Source organism: Zalophus californianus, chromosome 14, assembly GCF_009762305.2.
Source record: "Zalophus californianus isolate mZalCal1 chromosome 14, mZalCal1.pri.v2, whole genome shotgun sequence".
Taxonomy (NCBI): domain Eukaryota; kingdom Metazoa; phylum Chordata; class Mammalia; order Carnivora; family Otariidae; genus Zalophus; species Zalophus californianus.
Window position 1 is genome coordinate 43,923,225 of NC_045608.1, and position 12,473 is coordinate 43,935,697.

Sequence of the window (12,473 nt, forward strand, 5' to 3'; positions counted from 1 at the left end):
ACTCTTTTGGCATTCCTGTGACCCCTCTGGCTGTTCTTTCTTGGTTTCCTTTGCTGGTTTTTCCTCTTCTATCTGACCTCCAAATGTTAGACTACCTAAGGGCTCCTTATGATTCCTTTTCTATTCTGCCTTTATTCTTCCCTTAGCTGATCTCATCGGGTTCTGCATAGAGCTCTATGTGTGTGACTCCTGAATTGATACCTCTCCTCTCAGCTCGACTTATAATATAACAAATGACTATTTGACATCTCCACCCACATATCTAATATGCTTTTCAAAGTTAACATATCTAAATAGACAACTTTATTTCCCTCCCCTCCCAAATCCCTCCTATCTCAGTCATCTCAATGTTAAAACATATTAACATCTGTCCAGCTGTTAAAATTAAAAAGCCTGAGTCTTTCTTGATTCCTTTTTCCTCTTTCCATCCAATTCCTTACCAACTCTTGCCTTCTGTATCTCCATTTCTTTCTAGCTCTACTACCCATCAATGCCTATAGATTAGAGCCTTCTAGTTGATTTCCCCTTTTAAACGGTTCTCTCTCTCAAAACCATTTCCACACAGTAGTAGGAGTGGTCTTTTAAAAACATAAGTTACACCTTCCAGCACAGCTCAAAACACTACAATGTCTATCCACTATTCTTAGAATAAGGGTATTGAACTTATCACCTCTTCGGCCTGGAACATACTTCCTCCTGCTCTTTCAATGGAGGTTCATTTTGATTCAAATAGTATTAGTTTAGAGAGGCCTTTCCTCAGAACCCCATCTAACATAGCAACTCTTAGAAACTATCACATGATATTTTCTTCATATTAATAACTACAATCTGTACCTATTTTCATTTATTTGCTTTTTTTGTTTATCTCCACCATCAGAATATAATCTCTAAGAGGTAGGGTTCTTGTAAGTCTTACTCTGTGGTATATATTCCCAGATATGCCTGGCCTATGGTAGACAGTCAATAATTAACATATGTGAAAGAAATAAAAGTAGTTTAATATGGCTGAATCACGAGATACACATAAGAAAGTGCAGAGCAGTAAGACTATAAAGACAGGTTAAGTGCTAACTCAAAGATTCTTTATGTCATAAGAAGTCTGATGTGTATCTTGCAAATAGTGAAAAGACAAAAGGATTTTAAGAATGACCAGCACAGTAAGATTTAAATTTCAAAAAGATCACTCTGGCCTAAGTGGGAACAATAGATCAATGAGTAGAATAATTCCTGGCATAGTAATAATTAAAAGTTTACTGCAATAGATCAAGCAAAGTGATGACATCACCATGAACTAAAAGAGAAAAGGAAAAGAGAAATATATTGTATATATCATTTGGAAGCAGAAATGCTGAATGATTCCCAGACTTCTGGCTTGGGTTCCTGGATGTTGAATATCACCACCTTTAACCATAATAATTTTTCCCAATTATTGAAAGCTTTTGTTTTTTTTTTCTTTTCTCTCTCTCTCTTACTTTCTATTTATTTATTTGAGAGAGAGAGTGTGCAAGTAGGGGGAGGGGAAGGGGAAGAGGGAGAGAAAGAAATCATCAAGCAGACTCCCCACTGTGTGTGGAGCCCGATGCAGGGCTTGATCCCAGGACCCTGAGATCATGACCTAAGCTGAAATCAAGAGTTAGTCGAATGCTTAACCAACTGAGTCACCTAGGAGCCCCGCATTTATTGAAAGCTTTCTATGTACAGGCACTTTACATACATTTGTTCACTTAGTATCTTTTTAATAGTCACAGTATAGCTAAGAGGCAAAACAGATTTGTTTGATTCCAAGCCTGGGCTCCTAAACTATATAGCCATTAACTAGTATTGTGAGAATAAGAGATTAAGCAGGTTTGACATACAAAATCATAAGCTTTCCCTTGAATGAACTGAATTTAATATATTTTTAAAAGATTTTATTTATTTTGAGAGAGAGTGTGCAAGCGGTGGGGAGGGGAGGAGGGAGAATCTCATGCATACTCCTGAGCACAGAGCAGACGTGGGGACGTGGGGCTGAATCGCATGACCCTGAGATCATGACCTGAGCCAAAATCAACAGTCGGACACTTAACCGACTGAGCTACCCAGGCATCCCTTGAAAGAACTGAATTTAAAGTGTCAAGTAACACCTCCAGATTGTAGCAGGTTACAAAGAAGTAAGTGCAAGGTGAAAAAAGGAAAACTCCTTTCTAAAAGTCTGGCTCTAAAGGGATGGAATAAAACAGTGGCAGTAAGGATCAGGGGTTTATTTATTTTTTTTAAAGATTGTATTTATTTATTTGAGAGAGGAGAAAGAGAGAGCACAAGCAGGAGAGGAGCAGAAGGAGAGAAGAAGCAGACTACCCACTGAGCAGGGAGCCTGACGCAGGGCTCGAACCTAGGACCCTGGGATCACTACCTGGCCCAAGGCATACACTTAAAACCAACTGAGCCACCCAGGTGCCCACCCTTTTTTTTTCTTTTTAAATGGAAGAGACTTGCACATGTTCACAAGAAAGGATTCAAGGGTACCTGGGTGGCTCAGTCAGTTAAGCGTCTGCCTTTGGCTCAGGTCATGATCCCAGGCTCCTGGGATCAAGTTCCGCAGTGGGCTCCCTGCTCAGTGGAGAGTCCGCTTCTCCCTCTCCCCGTCTACCCCTCCCCAATGCTCGTGCTCTCTCGCTCTCTCACTCGCTCTCACTCTATCTCAAATAAATGAATAAAATCTTAAAAAACAAACAAACAAACAAGAAAGGATTCAGTGGAGGAGAAAGGTTAAGGATTAAGAAGAGAAAAAGAGAGAAGAGGAGATAGAAGAGACTAGATCTGAGTACAGCTAGCACGGATTAGCCAGAACAAGAGGAGGGTCGATATCTTCTAAGAAGAGAGGAAAGACAATGAAGATGAGTAAAGAAACAGGACAGGCTGATTAAGAGAACAAGACTTTGAGGAGTTCACACCTATGCTTTCACTATTTCTTTTTGAAATAGGAGAAAAGCTCACCTAAAAGTGGAGTGATAAAGGAATGGCATAGAAGTCTGAGAACAGAAATAAAAGTCTGAGAGAAGGACAGTGAGTGATGTATTAAAAACTGAAAGATCAACTGAAGTTGGAGATAATGCACTGGGCTAAGCCCCACTTAAAGAACTCCTTGAAGTGAAGAGAGTAGTTGGTTGGTCTGATCTAAGGTTGTGTTTAGAGGCATACCCAGTATAGTGGAAATACAAAGGAATTAGAAAATTGAGGGTACAAAGCAAGAAAACAAATGAACTAAAAGACAATGAGTTCCACAATGGACCAGGAAAAAAATAAAGGAAAAGGGCGAAAAAAATTGGGACCAAAGAGAGATTCCACTGACATGTATAGGAAATGGAGGATAACAGAATGAGGGAAATAGAAGGTGAAATTTAATAAAATGGAAGGTATTGGGGTGCCTGGGTGGCTCAAGTTGGGTGTCCCAACTCTTTGTTTCGGCTCAGGTCAAGGTCTCAGGGTTGTGAGATTAGGCCCCATGCTCAGCGGGAAGTCTGCCTGAGACTCTTCCTTTGCACCCCCACTAAAATAAATAAATCTTAAAAAAAAAAAAAGAAGGTATCAAAAGAGGAAAAAGTATCTTTTTACTAGATCACAATTTATCATTTTTAAGCATTTATACTATTATAAAATGAAATTTTAAATAAATTTTTTTGGTAGGCATTATTTAAAAACTAATCATGTAGAAAATATTAAAACTGACACTTACCACACATTGCAACAGACTTTGCCTCTTCAATAGATTGATGTTTGTCAGTTAAACGAGCTTTGGTTACTTTATGTTCATTTACCTCTTGTTCTAAACGTTGTTGTAATGATTTAAGCTTATAGTTTAAATCTATCTCTAAATTATTTTTTTCCTGTAAAATGGAAATGAGTTATGTAATACACTATGTAAAAGACACATGATTAAATCTTACTTTATTTAATATTCTATAAGAGATAATACATGAATCACATGGACCTGAAATGTGACACCATATTTAAATATTTTTATTTAGGACATAATTTTATTTTTTATGCTTTCTTGTTTATTTCATATTACTTATAATATCTTACTTTAAAAATCATGATAAGCATATACAATTAAAAGCAAAATATCACACACACCCCCACAACAGGGTTATGGTGGTGGTTATATTCAAGAGGGCTCACTGCTAGAATCAGAAATGAACAGGACAATTCTTTGGTTCACTAAAAAAATATTTGCTGCCACTTTAAAAAAATTTAAATTTAGATTTAAATCTACATTAGTTTACATTAAATTATGTTTAAATTAAATCTACACCTAGATTTACATTGCCTTGAAAAAAGGACAAGTCAAAATGTATTCCATTTCTGATTGGGTGCATCTTCTATTCTTCCATCTTTCTTCCTACATCCACATTTACATCAGGCTTAGACATACTGCTCTGATTATCACAAAACCTGTCCAAAGGACAAAATAAGTGGTGCATTTTCTGATCCTTTATCTGAGGATCTAGTAAACCTATTATTTCAGGGAGGAATTGAAAATGTGAGAGCCAGATCTTCATATTATCTATTTAATCCTTTTCTCAGCAAAGTAAGGACAGAGGATAACCAATGACATTTCTGATTAGTGAGAAAACTATATGCAAAGGCCAAACATATATGCTTTTTTCTACTTTGTAACTTTTACCAATAAAATGGAAAAAGCATACATGGTCTATCATACACCTATCCTTTGTTTTCTTTTTTCGTAAGGCTAGTAAGGTTCAGCACCTTCATCTTACCCAAGTACAAAAACATGGAGGAAAAATTCTACATGAAAGGAATTTCCAAACCAAAATAATTTGTCATGATAAGATAATATCAAACATCTAGTACCCTTCAAGGTTAAAAACAAAAATAACACAATAAAAAGCACTAAATAAGACACACATACACCCCCACAAAACCACCACTAACCATAAAAACTTCTAGAAATGCAAGTATATAAACATTAGGAATGAAAGCTATTTTATAAAAATACATTATAATATTTGATAGCCAGTACACAATATCTCATAATTGGTACAGGTTAAATAGTTTACCTTTTCTGAGTGATTAAGCATGTCTTGAGCTTCTTTTCTTTCTCCTTCCACTCTTTCAAGATTATGTTTGAGATGCTTCACCTCCTCTTGTAAAGATGTAATTCGAGCTATGAAGTGAGAAGAAAGTTCAAATAACAAAGTCATCAAAAGAAGTCTGTTTTTCTTTTTCAGCATGATCATTAAGATAAAAAAGTTTTAGGGGCGCCTGGGTGGCTCAGTCAGTTAAGCACTGGACTCTTGGTTTTTGCTCAGGTCATGATCTCAGGGTCAAGCCCCAAGATGGGCTCCACACTTGGCACGGAGTCTGCTTGAGATTCTCTCCCTCTCTAAAACAAATAGGTAAAATCTTTTAAAAAAAGACAAAAATTTTAAATTTCCTGATTAGGTAGATTTTATTAAATTATAAAGTATTATTAATTTTTTAATTATCAAAATATTAACTTTTTATTTATAATTATTTGATATCTTCTTGGTAATATATACAATAACTACAATATGCAGTAATAAAAATGTTAATGCTAATTGGAAATCATCCAGTACATATTCCTCATTTCACAAATGGTCAAAGAGATGGGGCCTGAGCTTGGTCCAGAAATCAGATATGAGTCCTTTTATTAAGTGTTCTTTTCCACCATATTAAGAGTAAGACCCTTTAGTTAATTAAGGCAAGTATTTCAGTATTCTTTATGAGCCAGACATTCTGAAAAGCCTTTAATTACTCTTAAACTTAATGAAGCCATACTCTGTTTTCATAGGAAACTGAGATTTAAGGAACTCAAGTGCTCTAACAAAGCTTAGTTTTAACCTACCACCTCAGGCTCATGCCATGCAATGGTAGCAACTCATATATTTGGTAACTCTCTTCATTAGAACATGCTTGAGGCCTTATGTGTTTTTAATGCATAAGTATTTAACAAACACTGATTTAATACACAGAATCTAATTTTTTTTAAATTAGACTTTTTTTATTTTTTAAAGATTTTATTTATTTGACAGAGCACAAGCAGAGGGAGAGAGAGAGAGAGAGAAGCAGGCTCCCTACTGAGCAAGGAGCCCGATGTGCGACTCAATCCCAGGACCCTGGGATCATGACCTGAGCCCAAGGCAGCCACTTAACCGACTGAGCCACCCAGGTGTCCCACAGAATCTAATATTAATATTATAATTATATTTTAAGTAAGAACCTATTTTCTTATTCTGTGATTCAAAGCAACTTAGGATTCAACAGGGAAATGGATAAAGCACCCAAAAGACCAGGAAAAATTCTGTATTTCTCTAAGTTCAGCATTTAACTTGCCGGACCTGCCAGAGATTTCAATGTATTCTACCTGCCTCCATATTTTAGTGTTTCTGAATTAGTTCTTTAATGAACAAATGAATATTACACATCTTTGGCACCCGATAATGCTTTGCTGGGCTAGTTCTAGGATCCAGAGAGCAATGAAACAAATTTATTTACACACAAGTTTACAGACAATAGTGGAATTATGTTCATGTAGGAGAAAGAAACACCTGCTAGTTCCTTTCAAATGGCTGAGCAAAAAATACAAATTATGTATGTGTTTGTATGGACAGAGATAAAGCTAACGTGGCAATATGTTTAAATGTTGAAGTACTAGCAAAAAAATGCTTCCTTCAGCATTTAAAATAAATAATAGACTTTAAATATCTGTACAAAGATAGTAAATTCAGGTTAAACTGAATTTTTCATGTAGAATAAGATTATATAAACCAACTCCTAAGAAGAAAAAGAAAAATACAGGTGTTGAATCCTACATAGAATCCTAATAAGCCTATGAAAGACTTATTAAAATAGTTTCTTTATTTATTCTATTTTTAAAAACATGCTAAGAAAATGTAACGTGTTTGTGTAATACATAAAAACAAAAACAAAGAACCCTCCTATACAAAAATTTATAAAAATATTGTGAAAGGAATAAGAACCAAAATATCAGGGATCATAACCCAAACTGATTAAAATATTAAAGCTTCTAGAAGAGAACAGGGAATACCTTCATGATCTAATCAAACAATTCAATAGGCCACAATAAAGGAAAAAATATAAACTGGACTACATTAAAAATAACAACAGTGAGACCTCCTGTTCATAAGCAGACAGCATTTAAAAATGAAAAGGCAAAACAAAGAGAGGGAGAAAAGAACTATGATACATTTATTTGATAGAGGACTAATACCTAGTGGTCATACAAACCAATAAGAAAAAGGGAAACTATCTAATAAAAAAAAAAGAGGGAAAAGACTTGAACAGCACATCCTGAACTGCCAACAAACATGAAAAATCACTCAATCTTAGACACCAGGGAAATGCAAATTAACCCATAAGGAAATACCATCACACCCCATTAGAATGGCTAAAACATCAATGCTGACAAAACTCAATGGGGACTGAGTATTGTTCTTAAAGAGAAAGTGGAACAACTGGAACTGTCATATACTCCTGGTGAATGTAAACTGGGGTAGCTACTTTGATATACAGGTATACCCTGGAAATATTGTGGGTTGAGTTCTAGACCACAGAAATAAAGGGAATATCTCAATAAAGTAATCAAATTAATTTTTTGGTTTCCCGGTACATATAAAAGTTACATCTACACTATACCGTAGAGCCTATTAAGTGCACAATAGCACTATGCCTTAAAAATGTACATACCTTAATTTTAAAATTTGTTATTGCTAAAAAACACTAACCATTATCTGAGCTTTCAGTAAGTCAATCTTTTTGCTGGGGGGAGGGTCTTGCCTCTATGTTTTGGCTGCTGATTGATCACGGTCGTGGTTGCTAACGGTTGCGTGGCTGTAGCAATTTCTTAAAATAAGACAACAATGAAGTTTGCCACATCAACTGATTCTTCCTTTCACGAACGACTTCTCTGTAGCATGAATGCTGCTGTCTGATAGAATTTACCCACAGAACTTCTTTCCAAACTGGAGTCAATCCTCTCAAACCCTACCATTGCTTTCTCAACCAAGTTTATGAAAGATTCTAAATCCATTATTGTCATTTCAACAATCTTCACAGCATTTTCACCACACATAGTTTCCCTCTCAAGAAACCACTCACTTTGCTCATCCATAAGAAGAAACTCTTCATCTGTAAGAATTCTACCAGGAGCTTGCAGCAATTCAGTCACATCTTCAGACTCCACGTCTAATTCTGGTTCTCTTGCTATTTCCACCACATCTGCAGTGACTTCTTCCACTGACGTCTAGAACCCCTCAGTCATCCATGAGAGCTGGAATCAACTTCTGAATTTCTGGTAATGTTAATATTTTGACTTTTTCCCATGAATCATGATTCTAGAAGGTTTTTAACTGACTTTCCCCCGATCCATCAGAACAATTCTGTCTATGGCAGCTATGGCCTTATGAAACATATTTCTTAAATCTTAAGACTTAAAAGACAAAATTACCCTTCGATCCGTGGGCTACAGAATGGATGTTGAGTTAGCAGGCATGAAAACCACATTCAGCTCATTGTACATCTCCATCAGAGCTCTTGGGTGACCAGGTGTATTGTCAAAGAGCAGTAATATTTTGAAAGACATCTTTTTTCTGAGCAGTGGGCTTAAAATACTCAGTCAACTACTTGTAAACACTCATGGTGTCATCTAGGCTTTGTTGTTCCATTTCTAGAACACAGGCAGAGTAGATTTGGCATTATTCTTCAGGGCCCGAGGATTCTCAGAATGCTAAATGAACACTGGCTTCAACTTAAAGTCATCAGCTGCATTAGTCCCTAACAGGAGAGCCAACCTGTCTTTGAAGCTTTGAACTCAGGCACTGACTTCTCCTCTGTAATCATGAAAGTCCAAGATGGCATCTTCTTCCAATAGAAGGCTGTTTCATCTACATTGAAAATCTGCTGTTCAGTGTAGTCACCTTCAGTAATGATCTTAGCTAGATCTTCTGGATCACTTGCTGTAGCTTCTCCATCAGCACTTGCTACTTCACCTTGCACTTTGATGTTATCCTTAAACCTCTGCTAGCTTCAGACTTTGCTCCTGCAGCTTCCTCACCTCTCTCAGCCTTCACAGAATTGAAGAGAGTTAGGACTTGCTCTGGATTAAGCTTTGGCTTAAGGGAATGTTGTGGCTCCTTTGATCTTCTATTCAGACCACTCAAACTTTCTCTCAACTCAAACAGCAATAAGGCTGTTTTGGCTTTCTTATCATTCATGTGTTGACTGAAGTAGCACTTTTAATTTCCTTCAAGAACTTTTCCTTTGCATTCACAACATAGCTTACTGTTTGGCACAAGAGGCCTAGCTTTCAGCCTATCATGGCTTTCAACATGCCTTCCTCACTGAGCTTAATCATTTCTAGTTCTTGAATTAAAGTGAGACGTGCAACTCTTCCTTTCCCTTGAATACTTAAGCGGTCATTGTTGGTAATTGTTAACTGGCCTCCAATATTGTTGTGTCTCAAAGAACAGAGGCCCATGGGGAGAGAGAGAGAGAGAGAGAGAGAGAGGAGAAAGGCTGGCAGGTGGAGCAGTCAGAACATACACAACATTTATCAATTAAGTCTGTGGTCTTTCATGGGTGTGGTTCATGGCACCCCAAAACAATTACAATAGTAACACCAAAGATCACTGATCAGAGATCAGTATAAAATAAATATAATAATAATGAAAAAGTTTGAAATATTGCAAGAATTACCAAAATGTGACAGAGAGACATGAAATGAACAAATGCTGTTGGAAGATAGTGCTAAAAGTCTTGCTCAATGCAGGGCTGCTGTAAATGTTCAATTTATAAAAAATGCAGTATTATCAAAGTGTTATAAAGCAACATACAATAAAACACAGTATGCCTATACTTGGGATATATTTACTGAAGCTAAACATATTCTATGGCTCTGCCACTCCTAAGTGTATACCAACAAAATGCATAGGTATGATTACCAAAAAACATGTACAAGAAAATTCCTATTAATGCTATTCATAATAGCCCCCAAATGGAAATAATTACATTATACATGTTTTACCACAGAATAAATGATAAACTGCAGTGGTCATCCATAATAAATGGAATACCACAAAGCAAAAAGAACAAACTATTGCCTATACAACAATACAGACAAATCTCATAAAGATAAGGGTAATCAAATAAACCAGACACAAAAGAATGTTCACTGCATGATTCTATTCATAAAAAGTTCAAAAACAAGCAATCATTAGCCTCAAATGAGCATCAATAAAAATACTGCAATGGAGTAACACATATCAAATATATCAAAATCCAGGAGTTCATAAGTATACTAAAAAGTGTCACTGTCATCTTTGGAGGATGGAGGATACTTTGCTAAAAGGAAAGAATCAAATATTTAACCTTTCTTTTATAAGCTGTACCTCTATGTAATTATATAAATGATGAGAAATGCTTATTTTTTATAGCAGTATTCCAGGTAACAAATGAATGAGGAATGATAAAAATAGATCATCACAGCTGAAAACTCTTAAATAGACACAGGATCTAAGCAACAATCATTAATGGCTACTAACATCACAAAACAAGACAGCCAGACTTTACCTGTCTCCGGGTATCTAAATAATACTGCTTACAAGTATTCTTGCCAAAGCCCTACCTGAAATAGATCAAGTCTCTAGAAGTCCCAGCTTAAAGTAACAGAAGGGACAGAAACAACATGTTAATTGACACCAGTAGATGGAATCAGCAAAATTCAGAAGATGTTCAATAGAAAAAAAAAAAAAAAACTAATTTCTTCAAATAACAGCAACAACTAACTACAAAGCATAAAAAAGGGAGGGGGAACCTATAGATAAAAGAAGCCTAAGGGACACATTAATGAAATGCAATGTGCAGACATTGGTAGGATCCAAATTCAAACAAAATAAATACAAGAACAGCAAGAGATTATGGGACTGCTGGAGAAATGTGAGCACTGACTAGGTATGTTACAATATTGTCATCTTTTTTCCAGGTTTTATAATATTGTGATTATGTTTTTTTTTTTAAAGAATCTTTAAGAGATACTGAAATACTTATAAACTAAACAAAGTAATGTCTGAGATTTGCTGCAAAATAATTCAGTGTCAGAGGTCTGGGGTATAAACAAAACAAGACTGGCTGTTAGATGATTACTGAAGCTGGATGCTAGGTACACAGGGGGTCATTATAATCTTCCACTATGGTATATGTCTGAAATTTTCCAAATTACAAAGTTAAGGAAGAAACCAATGGTAGTTTTTAAAAAATCTTTTTAAGGGTGCCTGGGTGGCTCAGTTGCTTAAGTGACTGCCTTCGGCTCAGGTCATGATCCTGGAGTCCCGGGATCGAGTCCCACATCGGGCTCCCTGCTCGGCGAGGAGCCTGCTTCTCCCTCAGACCCCCCCCGTTCATGCTCTCTCTCTCTATCTCATTCTCTCTCTCAAATAAATAAATAAAATCTTAAAAAAAAATCTTTTTAAAATGGTTAATTTAAAAAATTTATCTTTTTGCATTTCAATCTAAGAATCATTAACTTACTAGATGAAGAGCTTACCATTTCATTTAAAATTTTCATTCCTTCATGACATTTCAATTTTTGTCCATTTGTTTTAAGCCTCTACATCCTAGACTTTTGGAAGGTAGCTTTTGTCTGTTACAGCAGCCTTCTTGAAATACTAGTCCAGGTGTTGGCAAACTTCAAGCCCTCAGCCTGTTTTTCTATAGACATGAAGCTAAGAATGCTTTTTCATTTTTAAAGGGTTGTAAAAGGTAAAAAAGAATATGTAACAGATACATATGTGGCCCACAACGCCTAAAATATTTACTACCCAATTGTTTCAGAAGTCATTTCCCATACATACAAAGAAGATTCTGCCCACTATGGATATATGGAAGACATTCAACTAAGAAACAATCATGACCTTGTCAGAAGCCCAGCATCACAAACTATGAGAAATTTATACCTGAGGGTCCTGAAATTCCTTATGAACCATAAAAGATTAATGTAGGAACCAAGTTATTTTTTTACCATGATGCATCTTTGTATGTATACTGAACCTCATGTAAATCGTGTGCATTTTTAAATGCATATGAGCTTTGAGTCACATTTAAATTAAAAACTAAGCCGTAAAGGGAGCACTAAAAAAGGATAAACATCAACAATAAAGCATGCTATAAATTTTCCTTAATTTCATCAATATCTAAAAATTAGACTCAGTTAAAATCACTGTTGATGAACATACAGATGATGGTCTCTTCCTTGAAAGCAAAAGCACTTCAAAGTTCAGTCAGACCCAGAAGATCACAGACTTAAAGAATTTTAAAATTGGAATGATATGTAAGAGTCACCCAGGATACAGAAGGCAGATGAGGTGACTTTCACACAGGTAATAAGCTGTATATAAAAAAGCCTAGAGGGGCACCTGGGTGGTGCAGTCAGATTC

At 35.9% G+C, this 12,473-nt stretch overlaps 1 protein-coding gene across 4 annotated transcripts in view; it reads right to left on the reverse strand.

Moving 5' to 3' along the window:
- Positions 1-12,473, reverse strand: part of ROCK1 (Rho associated coiled-coil containing protein kinase 1) — a 153,021-nt gene that overhangs the window by 39,640 nt on the left and 100,908 nt on the right. For all 4 annotated transcript variants that reach the window (XM_027575480.1, XM_027575479.1, XM_027575478.1 and 1 more), the window contains 2 exons: positions 5,061-5,167; positions 3,716-3,866 (listed from right to left, as the gene is read on the reverse strand). In XM_027575480.1, the coding sequence (XP_027431281.1) occupies positions 3,716-3,866; positions 5,061-5,167 (258 nt within the window). The remainder of the gene's footprint in view (positions 1-3,715; positions 3,867-5,060; positions 5,168-12,473) is intronic.